The 15,970-nt window shown below is 48.5% G+C and overlaps 1 protein-coding gene across 1 annotated transcript in view; it reads left to right on the top strand.

Annotated features, from left to right (window-relative positions):
• The window catches only part of TCEA3 (transcription elongation factor A3), a 36,558-nt gene extending 24,466 nt beyond the window's left edge, over positions 1–12,092 (top strand). The window contains exons 8-11 of the mRNA XM_057546598.1: positions 1,430–1,579; positions 6,788–6,934; positions 8,577–8,648; positions 10,888–12,092. Of these exons, the coding sequence (XP_057402581.1) occupies positions 1,430–1,579; positions 6,788–6,934; positions 8,577–8,648; positions 10,888–10,896 (378 nt within the window). The 3' untranslated portion in view covers positions 10,897–12,092. The remainder of the gene's footprint in view (positions 1–1,429; positions 1,580–6,787; positions 6,935–8,576; positions 8,649–10,887) is intronic.
• Positions 12,093–15,970: the final 3,878 nt, after the last annotated feature.

Genomic DNA, 15,970 nt, shown 5'->3' with positions numbered 1-15,970 from the left:
AAAGATCTGACCTCTTTGCAGCGACCCTGGACTAACATGGCAGCCGTGGGGCTCACATGTGCTCATCTCTGGGGGGTAGAGGCCTATGATCCCTAGGTCTGCACTCCACCTCATCCCCCTCTGTGACCTCAGGAAATGGAGGCAGACTCAGGAAGAGGCTGATGAAAGGATTGCCAGCCCTGCTGTCCCCACATATCAAGCAGATCCCCACCTCCAAGAATCTCAAACACAGATTTTTAAACAAATATTTTGGCTTTCAAATGCATTAGGGCATATTCTTTCTTTTCACATTTGTATTGTACAAACAACAATCAAGGAAAACATAAATAATACCACCTTCCCTCCCACCACTTCGAGAAAGCCAGCTGTGTCCATTTTCCCACATTCCCCACGTTCTCTTTCTTGTATATGGTTTTTCCCAGCAAAGGCTTCATCTTCCTGATTCTTCTTAGCTTAGGAGACCAAGAAAATGTGGCTTTGTTCCCTGAGGTCCTCCAGAGGATGGAGAAGGGAGGAGGGGGTGGGAGGCCTGTCTGGGATGCAGTGTCTGGCCAGATAACTCACTGTGGTCGGTGGCCAGGGGCGACTTCCTGCCGGGTGAGTGGAGAGAGCATTACCGTTAGGAGGGGGTCTGGCTTCCAGCCCTGACTCTGCCGGGAATGTGCCCTGTGACCTTGAGCAAGGGCCTGCACCCTTTCTAAGCCTCAGCTTCCTCATCTATTAATGAGCGAAGTAACTCTGACCAGCAATTCCCAAAGTGGGTTCCGCGATAGGTATTCCCAGAGAAAAGGGAGGAGGGGCAGGCAGGTGGGTCTATGCTCTAATATGTTGGGAACACCAGAGTAAACAAAACTCAACGATTTCTTTATTGCAATACTGCCTAGAGCCTTAGACACGTGGCCCCTAATCTTATGTTTTCCTCTGACGGCTGGACTTACAACCTCCAGAGGCCCTTTCAAACTAGAGGTTATCGTCGTCACTATCACCTTAGCCCCTAAATGTTGAGCACTTGACATGCCCCAGACACCACGCTAGTGCCTCATGCAGCTTAGCTCACGGAATTCTCATAACGGCCTTTTATTTATAAATAAGGAAGCCGAGGCACAAAGAGGTCATGGGACTCACCTGAGGTCACACAAGAGGCTTAGACAAACCCAGGCTGCCCATTCCTGGGGTCCCTGCCACCACAGTGCTTGAGATGACCTGCTGTCACCTTGGAGGCTATTTCCTTTCCTTGATATGTGGCTGACCCCAAATGCCCAAGTGAGACCCCCTACTTGGGGAGTCAGAGGCCACAAAGGTGCCTGACCCCTTGTAAAAGTCCAAGGAAAGGAAGAGGTGGCCTTGCAGCTCCTCGGGCTTCAGGGACAGGCTCCCCGTCCTTCTGTGCTCCTCTGCGAGTGGCTGGCCCTTGACTGTGTCACATATCTACCAGGAGCTCAAGAGCACAGATATGAAGTACCGGAACCGCGTGCGCAGCCGAATCAGCAACCTCAAGGACCCCAGGAACCCCGGCCTGAGACGGAACGTGCTCAGCGGGGCCATCTCCTCTGGGCTCATTGCCAAGATGACGGCAGAGGTGAGGGTCGGGGCCGGGACCTCTGCGTGGTGGGACAAGGGGCCGGGCCCCTCCAGCCTTGCCCAAGTCTGAGAGGCAGTGGCGTGTAACTCAGTGATGAACCAGGGGCTTCCCTAGCCGGACCATCTAAGACTCCCCATCCCTCAGGGCCCCTGGACCATCAGGACAGTGAACACAGCTACCATGTCTTCAGCACTGTGCTAATCGCTTTGGTGTGTTGGCCAATTCTAGCTTCACACCACCCGAGACAGAAATGTTTATCATCTCCATCTTATAGGTGAGGATACTGAGACTCAGAGGACTTAAGTGATCTGCCCGTGCACACAGCTAGAAAAGGTCGATGCCAGGAGCCAAGCTGTCTGGCCCCGGAGCACCCTCTCCTCCCTGCCTTGTGATCTGCCTCCCTCTTCTGCCTCGTTCAGTCCTATATCCCATTACTCAGCTCTGGGCTGAAGCCAGAATCGGAATCCCTGACTCCATGGAGCACAGCCCAAGGTGCGGGGACAGACATGTATACAAATACATATAATACAGAGGTGATGGCTGCCATGACAGAGCCACCATGGGAACTTACAGGAGGGAAGGATTGACCCAACTTGAAGGGGTCAGTAAGGGAAGGTAAAGGGAACAAGCCTGTTTGAGGAAGTATGTGCAGTGGTTAGAAGCTCGGGGCCTGCGCCGAACTGCCCGGGTTTGACTTCTGCCTGTGCCACTTAGCTGTGTGATCTTAGACCAGCCACTTAACCTCTTTGTGTCTCAGTTTTCTCATCCGTAAAGTGGAAGTAATAACAGCTATCCCATGAAGGATTGAATGAGTTAACACATGTGAAGTGTTTAGAAGGTTAAGGCAAGCAAAGCCCTCCCAGGAATTAGTATATGTTAGGCCCATTCACTGGCCATTTCATCACAGTGCTATCAAAGAGGAAATATTATCCCCATTTTGTGGATGAGAAAACTGAGGCCACCCTCAACTCATAAGTGATGATGAGGATTTGATCCCAGATCTGTTTATTTCAGAGTCTCTATCTTGGAAAGACCTTTGTACACCCTCAGGTATGAGTGGCTCTTTGCTGCCAGAGCTAACTCAGTGGATTCCCCGCAAGCACGTGGCAATGGCACTGCTAAAGCGCTACTAAATCCAAGTGGCCCAGAGAAGGGGAGGGGAAATGCACTGACGTCCTGGAGTCTGGGTGTGCCTTGGGGTGTCTGGGAACCCTCTGAAACTATTGTCAAGAGTGTGCCTCTGTGTGTTTATGGTGTGCGTGATGTGTATGTATGTGTGGTTTGTGTGATGTAGTGTATGTGTGTGTGGTGTGTGTGTTATGTAATGTGTACGTGTACATTTTTCTGAGAAGAGGGTTTGCTGCTTTCCTCAAATACCCAAAATTTTACAAAGAGCCCTGGCTTTAGGATAAAATGGGGAACTTTGCACAGGTGGACAGGGATATCTTTTGGCTTAATCTAAAATATATGCTCTTTTTAGGCAAATAACAACATATACCCAGAGTTACAAATTGCAACTTGACTTAACAGAGTATTATCCTTCCCTGTGAGGTGAAGCTGTGACTTTGATGGGAACCCAGCCTGCATTTCCTTCTCTCTGTCCCTCACTCTGTGGCTCTGGGGCCCCTCTGCTTCTCTTTGTGTGTGTGTCGTGGGAATGCTGTCAAGAGACTGTCTGACAGGCAGTTCCAGAAACATTGGGAAACCAGGCCCCAGAGAACCAAGAGCAAGGTGTAGGCACAGGTGTGAGCCAAACCCAGCAAGTTCCCAGAAGCTGGAGGCCAGAACAGAGCTGGGTGACTGAATTAGGACAAAGACAGGCCCCAGAAGTCTCAGCAAAGGAACCGGCCAAGTCTGGCCCCATCCAAGGACTATTCACTAGAACAGGGCAAGAGAATTGGGTGATCAACCCAGGCCCAAGAAGAGGCTGACCAGGCCAAGGGCAGCAAGCCAGGACTGCATCACGCCCTCCACAGGGACTGCCAGTGCCAGCCGCTGAGGAGCCCCCTGCCCGCAACCCAGGCAACGGAGGCCCAGGAGCCCTCCTTCCTGGGGTCAACTTTTGCTCTAGGCAGGAAGTTTTTATACGAGATAGAGGATCGGACTTCCCTGGTGGTCCAGTGGTTAAGACTCCGTGCTCCCAATGCAGGGGGCCCAAGTTTGATCCCTGGTCAGGGAACTAGATCCCGCATGCTGCAACTAAAAGATCCCACATGTCGCAGCCAAATAAATAAAATTCTTAAAAAAAAAAAAAAAAAGAAAGAAAGAAATATAGGACCATTTTTGCTCCAGGAAGAAAAATAACAGGGACTTCCCTGGTGGTCCAGTGGTAAAGAATCCGCCTTCCAATGCAGGGGGTGCAGGTTCGATCCCTGGTCAGGGAACTAAGATTCCACATGCTGCAGAGCAACTAAGCCCATGGGCCACAACTACTGAGCCTGCATGCCACAACTAGAGAGAAGCCCGCGCACCACAACTAGAGAGGAGCCCATGCACCACAACGAGCGCAAGATCCCACGTGCCGCAACGAAGACCCCGTGTGCCACAACGAAGACCCGACACAGCCAAATAAATAAATATTTAAAAAAAGAAAAAAGAAAAATAACAGCTTGGGGTTGGGCTGCCTGCTATGCTGTGGCTCAGAGGCCAGGGGCTCGCGTCAGGCAGAGCCTGGGGCAGCCGATGGCTGTGTGAGTGAGTGGACGTCCCTCTCTGCCTCCTGTGTCTCCCTAACTCCCTTTTTATGTCTCTTTCCTGGTCCACCTGATTCCCTCATTCTTCCTCCTTCTCTCTTTTTCTCTCAAACCCAGATGATTCAAAGAATGGGGCAGATTCTGAGATACCCATTAGAGCTGTTGAGTGGACATACTGGCAGCCCACAAGGAGAGGGGTTTTGTTCCCAGCGTCAAAGCCAGTGCCTGGTGTGTCATAAGTACTCAACAAATATTTAGCAAATTCACATTGTACATGACGTGAAGATCCAGTGTCATCGCTATACTTATTTTCCTCATTTTCGACCTTATTTTCTATATTACTGTACTGACCCCGTGTGTCTTTGATGCTGCCTCCTAAATGAGGCAGGAAGAGATAGGTAAATGGATTGGTAAGTGGATAGAGTTTTCCTGATCTCTCTTTCTTTTCTTTTCTTTTCTTTTCTTTTAATTGAAGCATAGTCGATTTCCTGTTCTCTATTTCTTAGCTGGCACAGTCTGACCCACAGCCACATCTCCCACACTCTTCACCTTGACCCACACTGAGTACCCTTACCCAAACATGGTATTCTTGTCCTCTGATCTCTGGCATCTATTATTCTCTTGTGCCATCCCCCTCAGGAAGTCCTGCTTATCTTTCAAGACTGGGGAAGGTGTCAGCTTCTTTAATGAGCTTCCCTGCTCCCAGGCAGTTAGCCACCATATGGGCTTTCCCTACACTTTGTATACCTTTGCTTTAGTACCTCCTACATTATCTTGCAATCTTGTTCAAATGCTTGGCTGTTCTACTAGATTAGCATTACCTGGGGACAGGAACCAAATCAGGTCTGAATCCTTAGGGCTTAGAGGCAGTGGTGGGCTGGAGCCAGCTCCTACCAGCTCAAGAGAGATGATTATGTGTAGCTCTTCCCAACTCTGCTTTCAGTTGTATCACATAGTAGCTTGAAAATGGCCATGGTGGGAGTGTTTACACCATGGAAATCGTAAATGCTACAAATTAGCCACCCCTGCAGCCAAAGGCATTCAAGAAATTGACATCCAATACATTTTGAATGAATAAATGTATTATGCTCTGGAAAGTCCCCCAACATTAAAGTTAGCTGCTTTTTGCTTATATGGCCTGGGGTTGACTTGTTTTTGTATGTACCCCTGCCATTGGTTAGGACCTAGTCCTTGAATTTGACACAGTAGGACATTCGTGTGTACTAGGATAACTTGGGGGCACTAATAAAAATGCATATTCCTGGACCTGCCCTTAGAGTTTTGGATTCATAGGAATCTGCATTTTGTCAAGAAACCCAAGTGGTTATAATGTAGTAGTCAGCATACTAAATTCGTTTGACCTTTGTACCAACTCTGTTCTCCACAGTTTAAGGGGTCATGCTAGATGGCAATAATTAAAATGTTTAGCCAGTGCCAAATCCTCTTTAAAAAAAAAAAAGTTTTTTTGTTGTTTTTTTTTTTGACGGTGCCTCGTGGCTTGCGGGATCTTAGTTCCCTGACCCAGGATTGAACCCAGGCCACGGCAGTCATAGCACTGAATCCTAACCAGTAGACCACCAGGGAACTCCCCAAATCTTCTTTTAACATTAGCTTCGGGACTTCCCCAGCGGTCCAGTGGCTGGGACTTTGCCTTCCAGTGCAAAGGGTGCGTGTTCCATCCCTGGCTGGGGAGCTGGGATCCCCCATGCCTCTCGGCCGAAAAACCAAAGCATAGAAGCGGAGGCAGTGTTGTGACAGATGGAATAAAGACTTTAGAAATGGTCCACCTCAAAAAAATCTTAAAAAGGAAAAAAATTAGCTTCAGCCATCTTCCTCCCCCCAAACCAACACTAACTAGAGCTCTCTCCGGTTTGAGTGTCTCCCTCTCTGCTCTCTTCTGGAAGAAGTTCAAGGCAAGTCCAATGGCCAGGGGAGGGACAGACAAGGGGAGGACCTGGATAATGCAGACACTAAGTGCCTACAGTGAGCTGACGAGAGACAGGAGGCTCTGTTCTGTAGGAACTTATAGAAAAAGATATTCCATGATGCAATCACAGGTGAGCAGTTAGTTGTGTGAACCCAGGAGCTTCAGGTCCTGCTTGGGTGGGGGTAACAGCAGTAAGTCATGAATAGTCGAGACCAAGGTTCCCACCAGGCAGAATGGCCTGGCCGGGCAGGGATCCCAGCTCAGACGGGCAGTGGGTCAAGTCCAGACTGTAAGGACAAGGGGAACATCATAGATCAGGTGGTCAGTAATCAAGTCAGCTTATGCAGGAAGGTACACAAGAGTACCTGAGGCAATGTACACAAGAGTGTTGATCCTGGGGGAAGCTATTTGCCTTGTACTCTCCTATATGTGCGCTACTGTACTTGGCCCAGTTGGAGCACCCGGGTTTGACCTCCCACCCAAAGGCAGAATGGGGACTCTTCTGATAAAGGTTTTTCCCAGCTGGGACAGGGCCAGGGCTCCTGGGGCTCCCTGGCCCTGAAGGGCAGACTCATTTCTCGCCAGGAAATGGCCAGTGATGAGCTGAGGGAGTTGAGGAATGCCATGACCCAAGAGGCCATCCGAGAGCACCAGATGGCCAAGACAGGCGGCACCACCACCGACCTCTTCCAGTGCAGCAAATGCAAGAAGAAAAACTGCACCTATAACCAGGTATGGGGTGGGGGAGGGGCCAGGGGGGGAGGAGGCGACAGGGGCCAGGAGGAGCTTAGGGACAAGCCAGTGGGGAGAAAGGGCTAAAACTCTGGGCTGCAGAGAGAAGGGCAAGTCTTGGTGCACCAACATGATACATCTGTGGCTTCTAGAAAAGATACACGCAAAAGCACCCAGATCTGAGTCTGTGAGGCTTGGCCAGCGTGTTCTGACCTGCCCTGAAGCAAGAATAAGAGGGACCAGACTCACAGGGCACAGAACAACTGTGGAGTCACAGATGGTTGGAAGGGAACTTAGCAATAAAAACTCTGCTCCCTCACTTTACACACAGGGAAGCCGAGGTCCAGACGGGGACAAGTTTTGCGGCTTTGTCTAAAGTGGCAAAGACAGTGGCAGAGATGTTAATAAACCCAGATCCAGACCTTTCTGCCTGCAATACAGCCAACTTGGTAGTAAAGCCTAAGGGATTTAGCCCCGAGTCGTAAGGGTGAAGACCACTGCCCTGGCATGGGGAGCCGTGGGAGGCTGTGGAGGCCTCTTCTCTGAGACTTAAAAGCTGTTTCTGGGTTGTACGTGTTATGCCCTTGGGGCACCAATATTCTTGGATTCTAATTGGTGCTTTGTCACTCTAGAACTCTATTCATTCCCCCATCTGCTCTCAAGCAAGATTTATCAGAGCACCTTGCCCTTGGGGATCTGTGGCTACAGCAGAAATAGTGAGCCTTGCCTTTCAGGAGTCCCTCGGAGAATTCTAGTTCAGGAATCTGGAGATGTGTGTGCAAGTTCCTGCTCCCTTCCAAGCACGTTTCCCTGTGGAATGACATGCCTCCTGTGCATCGCCTCCCACCAGAAGTCAAATGCCCATTCGCAAAGTTCTCTCTCCACAGAGAGACCCCAGTGGTATCCTTCCTCAGGTGTCATTGCTCTGCAGTGACAAGGCTGTGCTAGGCTGTGTCCTCCTGGCCCACTGCTGGACTCACCCATTAGCAGGGGACTTCCCCCCACTCCACAGACTCCAGCTGACATGTTCATAGCTGAGTGTCCACAAAGCAACAACTTGCTACATGTCATGGCCATCCAGGGTTGGCTGCAGAAAATCAGAACAGCAATTGTTAAATCTGGAAATACCAGGGATTTGCTGTGGGAAACCTGGTTTCTGCACCTGAATGGTCTGGTTAAGGGGATGAGAAACTAGAAAACAATATTAAATATCCCCAATGATCTTCAAATCCCTTTTCCTCTCTGGGTCTCTGTTCTTCCACCAGAACAAACTGGATGATCCCTAAGGGTGCTTCCAGCTCACTCAGTTCTGATCAGAGAGGTACATCCAATAGGATGTGTTCATTTTTCCTGTAGGAGATGAGTCTTGAAGCAAGAGAAGACAGATCAGTTCAGAAGAATCAACAACAAGAGTGAGAGTGCAAAGGTCAGGTTGAGCCAGGGAGATACTGGAAGTGAGCTGATGGAAAACATATGAATACACAATGGAATTCTTAGCGATAAGGGAATTGCCAAAGTGGAGTGGGAGTAATGGTGCCAACCTCTGGGATTTGGACCTACTTCTACAGACAGTGGGAGCCATAGCAGGTCCTAGAGCAGGAAAGTGACTTCATGAGTGGTCCCTGCTCTCTTTTTCTCTCAGGTGCAGACACGCAGTGCTGATGAGCCCATGACTACCTTTGTCTTATGCAATGAATGTGGCAATCGCTGGAAGGTCTGTATGTCTGTATCTTTCTTCCTTCCCTGTCATCCACAGATGCTGCCCACATAAGGAGTAGGATGCCCACAGCCCAAAAGGGGCCTCATACATGGGGGGCTTGCCAGCCTCCACAGAGCAGGCCTGCAGAGCTGGAGATAGTGGTGGGTTGTTTTGGGGAGGTGGGGACAGTGTACATGTGTATGTGCATGTTTTTTTTTTTGGAAAGCACCCAGCTGGGGTGGGGACAGCAGCCCGCATTTTATCACAGGAAGGGCAAGTCTGTCATTTGAACACAGATGGAATCAGCCTCCCGAGATCCACAGAGGGGAGGAAAAACAATAGCACTCTGCATTTGGACCACGCCTCTCTGCAAAGTGCTTCCACAGATGGTTCCTTTGAACCTGGTCACGACCAGGGATGAGGAGACAGCGTTGCCCCCAGATGCTCCCAGGTCATCCTCCCCTCCCAAAGCGGCTCTGGAAAAGCCTTACATTACCCAAGGCTGTAACCCAGGTGGGCCCCAGCTCCTGCAAGGGCAGCGGTTTTGTTTTCAGGCATGGGAGCCAAGCAAAGACTCCTCTCAGAGTGCTCCTTCCTGCCTCGTCTTCTGAAACAACTGAGTGTGGCCACATGATTAATGTCCGTTTACAGTACCATCTGACTTGCATGTGTGCTGTGTAATGTCTGGAACACCGGGCAGGCTGCAGGTGCTCCTAAAGTTGTAAGGTACTTAGCAAGGACTGAGCATGGGACTGGGGGTCGGGAGCCCTGGTTTCAGGTCTCCGCTCTGCCCTACTCGCTGCGTGATCCTGAGCGTGTCACTCACCTCCCGTGGTTGATGTGACGATTATTACATATGCACACACACTTTGCAACAACTAAGAGAAATGTTCCTTTATAATATTACTCTTATTTTCAGATGAGGAAATTGAGCTACTGAAATGGTTAACAAGCATAAAGTCGCAGAGTTTCGAGCACTGAAAGACAGTACTCCAAATTCCTGATCGATTGAGTTTTCTACAACTTTATGTAGGGCCTCAACAGCCATGGGGCCTCATAAGAACTGCCATGTATTTTAGGGTAAAAGTCAGACAATTATGTATTTTTCTTTTATTCACTTATTGAGCATTTAGGGATGGGGCCAGTATAATGGCCTACTGGTTTAGAGCATGGGCTTTGGTATCAGGCTCAAATCCTAGCTTTATGACTTACAAGGTGACTTTGCTAAGTGACCTGAACTCTCTAGGTCTGGATTTCCTCATCTATAAAATAAGGGTAGGAATACTTAGCCCACAGAGCTGTTTTGAGGATTGAGAAGGTAATACACATAAAGAATTAACAGGGCCTCTGATAGCTCATGTGGTGTCTTTGTCAAATTAGAAAGAAGTGTCCTTGCCTCCAGGTAGACACAGCCCTGCACCAGGGTACAGAGCTTGGCAAAGAGCAGGGGCTGAGTTTCAGCCCCAACCTGCCCCTTTGGCCAAGCTCTCTTGTGCAGTGAACAACCTGTACAGCCATACAGAAAAGCCCTGAGCACATACGTGCCTGGTACATAGAAACCACCATTCTTATTATTCTGAGTTTGTTACCTATTAGTATTATGGGAGCTTCGGCAAGTCATTTAACCTGGCTGAATTGCTTCTTTACCTGTGAAAATGGAAGAGATATGATAGTGCCTATCTCACAGGGTGACTGTGAGGATGAAATGAGTTAATATACGTTAATACTGCCTAGCCCAGAGTAAGTGCTCAACAAATTGTAGCTATTGTGTTACTATTGGGCAAAGGACATTCTACATGCTCCAAACCCAGCTCCTCCTCCCTGATTCCTGGAGAGAAACTGGAATTTGCAAGTTGGAGAGGCAGGTCCCGCTAGAGGTGGCCGCTACATGGCTTCTGACAAAATTTTCAGGTAGTGTCCATTGCCATGTGGGAGACCTAAATTCTAACCAAGCTATTAGTAATAATCACGGTGTTATTTCTGACCATAAATTGAGAGCCTACTGCATGTCCGCCATCGAATCTCCATTCATTACTTGATATGCTTTTCTGCATTGATCGGCATTATGATCCCATTATGCAGATGAGTGATTTGTTCGGGGTCACACCGCTAATAATGGCAGAGCTGGGATCTGGACTCTGGTCCGTGTGGCTCCAGACCCCACCTTCCTTTTCATGTCCCTCCACCTGCCTCTAGCCTCCTTGAGTCACGGCAAAGAAAGTTCTAAAACATTGTTGCCTTTTTGGTTTTGTAGTTCTGCTGATAGAACCACCAGCCAGGATTTCAGTGAACAAGGTGAGGAAGAACAAAGAGAAAGCACTAAGCCATCGTAACTGGAGAAAAATAAAAATTAAAATGAAGAAAAGAACTTAACTCTGAATGGGGCATTAGGGATCAGAGGGAGAATGCTTTTACAAATTAATAATCAGTTATTAATAGTGATTGACTAATAGGGGGAGGCTAATTGGGGTACAATGCTTAGTCCGTGTTGACAGACCCCTTGTAGAAACTCAGAGCCTCAGAGCTGAGGTGCCGTATCTTTGACAGTGACTGGCAGACCTTTGCTTTGAGTCCCTTCCTTCACATCTGAACCTCTCGGCCTTTTCTGAGTTGAAAACTACCAGACCGACTCAAATCTTACCCAGCCCACCATGAATCACACGTGCAGAACAGTTGGCACATGGTTTGGCTTAGGCAGATATGACTTCCACATCATGTAGAAAGATTTCTTCCCCACTCATCTCTTCCCAGACTCTCTGCTATTCCCTGTTTCTAGCTTGTTTGGGGGCCTTTGAGGACTCCAGACCTGGTCCCTCTAGGCAGGGGACACATCGTCTTGAGCTGAGGGTTTCTGAGTGAAGAGTACAGTGGTGCCCGAGTTTGGTGGCCCCTGGGAGGTCCTGAGCCTTGGAACCCATCCAGACCCAGGCAATGCGTTCCTCACAGCTCTACTGGGGCCCCAGCTACAGAGGAATTCCGCAGGGCACAAGGGCCCTTGTTGTGTTTCTCCCGTGATGAAATTGGCTTGCTTTTTAAGCTGATAGGAATTTTAGGCAAATCTGGAACCTTCTGGAAAAGCCTTGGGGGCAGGTCTGGTGGGTCTGTCCTGGGTCTCAGTCTCTGACTGTCCCTGGCCTTCCAGCAGCCCCAGGCTGAGGTTCCTGGACCGTGTTTTCTAAAATAATTAATGCGTAGGAGCTTGTGAACTCCTGGGAGCTTGGGCAAGTCACTTAACCTCTCTGAGCCATTTCCTTACCCATTAAAAATGGGAGTGGTACTAGTGCCTGCTTCATAGAGTTTCCATCTACCTTGGTTCATTCACACTTAGGGTAGCTGTTGGGGTAACTTCAGCCCAAGTTTCTTATGTGCCCTGGCGGAATTGGTTATCACCTTCCTCCTTCCACCCAAGTGCCTCCTCCTGTAGATGAAGCCTGTAAATAAACTGTGTACAGAAACCTGCCACCATCTCCAGCTTCTCAGCAGTCAGATTTGGGGTGGGTCCTTTGGAAGGAGTGAAAATCCTCTCACAGGAGATACAATACACACAGCTCATAAATGGCAGATCCAGGACGGAAACCCAGGTCTCCTGCTTCCTGTCATTGTGCTCTGTGCTATGAGAGATCCAGGGCCATACGCAGTGCTCGGCCCCTACCTTCCAGGAGCTCCCAGCCTGGCAGGGGAAGAAGCCACAGGCACAGACTTCCACACCAGATGGGGTGTGATAAATGCCTGAGGTATGAATATTACCCACAGAAGTGTAGAAGGATGTTGCTTAGATACCCAGGTGCTTCTTAAACTGTAATATAGGTGGGAATCCCCTGGGGATCATGTGAAAAATGCAGATTCTGATTCAGTGGGTCTGGGGTGGGGCCTGAGATTTTCTTCTTTTCTAACGAGCTCCCAGGTGATGCCAACGCTGCTGGTCCACAGACCACACTGGAGTAGTACTGGTTGAGATATCCAGATTTTTCTCTGCATTATCTAATCCTCCATCCAAACGTCTAGAAGTCAAAAGCAGAACAAAATAGCAACCACTATTAATATAATAATATCAATAAATGTTACTTTTGGGCTTTTTAGAGATGGCACCCTGGGGCGATCTTCAATAGTCACGGTCTAAATGTCCGTTGCGCTCCCGGTGTCACAAGGATTTACAGCATAGGAAAAAATACAAAACTGAATCTCTACCCTCAATAACCTTACTGTTTACAAAGGAGATGAGTCAGATTAAACAGCAGGAGAACAAGTCAGCTCCAGTTCGCACATCTATACAGTACACATCTACATTCGCAAAAGGACACAGAAAAGCATGAATAGGCCTCAGACTGTGTTCATCAGCAGGCGTCAATACCCTGCCCGCTGGTCTTCCTGTGTCCACCCAGGACCCCCTCCAGTTCATGCTCTCCACTGCGCTGACCAGAATAGGCTTTTCAAAATTGCAAGTCTGGGGCTTCCCTGGTGGCGCAGTGGTTGAGAATCTGCCTGCTAATGCAGGGGACACGGGTTCGAGCCCTGGTCTGGGAAGATCCCACATGCCACGGAGCAGCTGGGCCCGTGAGCCACAACTACTGAGCCTGCGCGTCTGGAGCCTGTGCCCCGCAACGGGAGGGGCCGCGATAGTGAAAGGCCCGCGCACCGCGATGAAGAGCGGTCCCCGCACCGCGATGAAGAGTGGCCCCCACTTGCCGCAACTAGAGAAAGCCCTCGCACGAACCGAAGACCCAACACAGCCAAAAATAAAAATAAAAAAAAAAAAAAAAATTGCAAGTCTGATCATGTTACAGCCCCTGCCCCCCAACTCCACCACCCCCATTTGCAACCTTCCATGTTTTCCCACGACTCTTGGCAGGGCCTATAAGGCCCTGCAGGGCTGGCCTCTGCCTCTCCCCGACACTTTGTGCTCCGGCCGCACTGGCCGTGCTGTGCTCCTCCTCGTCACACAGGCTTTGCACATGCTGTTGGCCAGAATACATGGTTTAACCTCATCGCCTCCCTAATATCAAAGATGAAGAGAAAAAAAAAAAAAGATGAAGAGGGTGCGAGCTTCAAGGGAGTTAGCGTTAACTCTACCTCCCTGAAAGGCTTCCTAGGGGGAGGGAGATTGCTGCTACCTTACAGGAGGAAAAAGACAACATTAGGTGAAACAGAGAAGCAACATGGTTGGGATGGAGGAAAGAAGGTCTCACCAGGAATGTTAGGGCCAAATGACCTTGAAAACCAGAGTCAAGATCCTATGACCAGTTTAGAAGAGGATTTCAAATGTTACAGAAACCTGAAATACTACAGAGAAGTCTTTCTTAGTAGTCTCATCCAGACTACCAAATTTCTGTCTTTAGTTCTGAGGTTTTTTTTTTTTTTGAGCTTGAGACTTAAGTCACCAAGTGCCTATGTGGATATCTACTCCAAGTACCCCACTGGCCCTCTCAATACAATTAATCACAAACTGAATTCACGTCTTCTCTTTCTTAAATCCCCTCTTCTGTCTTTTCTATTTGTCAACTAGTTCATTACTTAGAACCATCTTTGACCCTTTCCCCTTGCCCTCTTCATTTTATCAGTTCTATAGTCTTTCCCTTACCCAATCCTTCTCTCCATTGCCATCACCATCAACATGTTCTCTCAGGTCTTCTTTTTTCTCCAACTGATACCAAGGCCTTCTACTGGTCTCCCAACTCAAAACACTCCCTACCGGGACTTCCCTGGCAGTCTACTGGTTAAGACGCCGCGCTTCCAATGCAGGGGGCACAGGTTCCATCCCTGGTCTCGGAACTAAGATACCACATGCCGCGTGGTGCAGCCAAAAAGACAAAAACAAATAAACAAGCAAACAAAAAACAGTCCCTACCTTACCTGCATGAGCCATGCATGGCTCTGAGCACCATTCCCCCAATCATTTTCAGTGGATTTTCACCAGCTATACTTGGTCTGACTTTCAAAGCTCCCTTCCATCTGCCCGTCTTTAGTGATTTATCTTCCACCCCTGCTGCCCCTTATGCTCCAGCCTAAGGGAGGTATTTGTCCTGTTCTTGAAAACCTGATGGACCTTCCCAACTGTGACTGCCTATTCCGATTCCCCCTCCTCCACCCCAGTCCAAATCTTACCCATTCTTCAAGGCTCACCTCAGATACATGTCTTCTACGAAGTCTTCTCTGATCCCCTGGCCACAAGAGATGGTTCCTCAGAACTCCCACAGCACTGTGAAATGCCAATAATTACAGTGCATTCTACCATGATGATGATTATTTCTTTGTATGACAGTGTCAATAATATCTATTAAGGGGACTTCCCTGGTGGTCCAGTGGGTAAGACTCCACACTCCCAATGCAGGGGGCCTGGGTTCGATCCCTGGTCGGGGAACTAGATCCCACATGGATGTTGCAACTAAGAGTCCGCATGCCGCAACTAAAGATCCCACATGCTGCAGTGAAGATCCCACGTGCTGCAACGAAGACCTGGCACAGCGCAGCCAAAATAAATAAATAAATATTAATTTAAAAAAATAATATCTATTAATTTTTAAGCATTTACTAGCTGGGTATCTTGGGCACATTATGTAAATTCATGCCTTTGTCTTTCATCTATAAAATGATGGTAATAATAGCATCTAGCTCATAGGGCTGTTGTGAGGATTCATTAGAATTATACCTGACACAAAGTACCTGATTAGTGAACATTAGCTATTGCTATGAGTATAGGGGTACTTTATATTGTCTCAACTAATCCTCAGACCCCCTGAACTAGGTTCTTTTTAAAAAAATTTGTGGGTTGAGAACTGGTGAGTTTTAGATTAAATGAACTTGTGTGCAAAAAAAAATTGTGGGAGGGCTTCCCTGGTGGCGCAGTGGTTAAGAATCCGCCTGCCAATGCAGGCACACAGGTTCAGCCGTGGTCCGGGAAGATCCCACACGCCACGGAGCAACTAAGCCCATGTGCCACAACTACTGAGCCTGCACTCTAGAGCCCGTGAGCCACAACTACTGAGCCCACGTGATGCAACTACTGAAGCCCACGTGCCTAGAGCCCATGCTCCACAACAAGAAAAGCCACCACGATGAGAAGCCCACGCACCGCAACAAAGAGTAGCCCCCGCTCACTGCAACTAGAGAAAGTCCGCGCGCAGCAACAAAGACCCAATACAGCCAAAAACAAATAAATAAAATAAATTTATTAAAAAAATAAAATAAAATAAATTTTTTAAATTGTGAGAAAATATACATAACAAAAAATGTACCATCTTAACCATTTTTAAGTGTACATAAAGTCCAGTAGTGTTAAGTACATTCACGTTGTTGTGCAGCCAATCTCCAGGAACTCTTTTCATTTCGCAAAACTGAAC

Source organism: Balaenoptera acutorostrata, chromosome 1 (genome assembly GCF_949987535.1).
Source record: "Balaenoptera acutorostrata chromosome 1, mBalAcu1.1, whole genome shotgun sequence".
Classification (NCBI taxonomy): domain Eukaryota; kingdom Metazoa; phylum Chordata; class Mammalia; order Artiodactyla; family Balaenopteridae; genus Balaenoptera; species Balaenoptera acutorostrata.
Note: the sequence above shows the minus strand (reverse complement) of the source record. Positions and strands in the feature narration are given on the sequence as shown.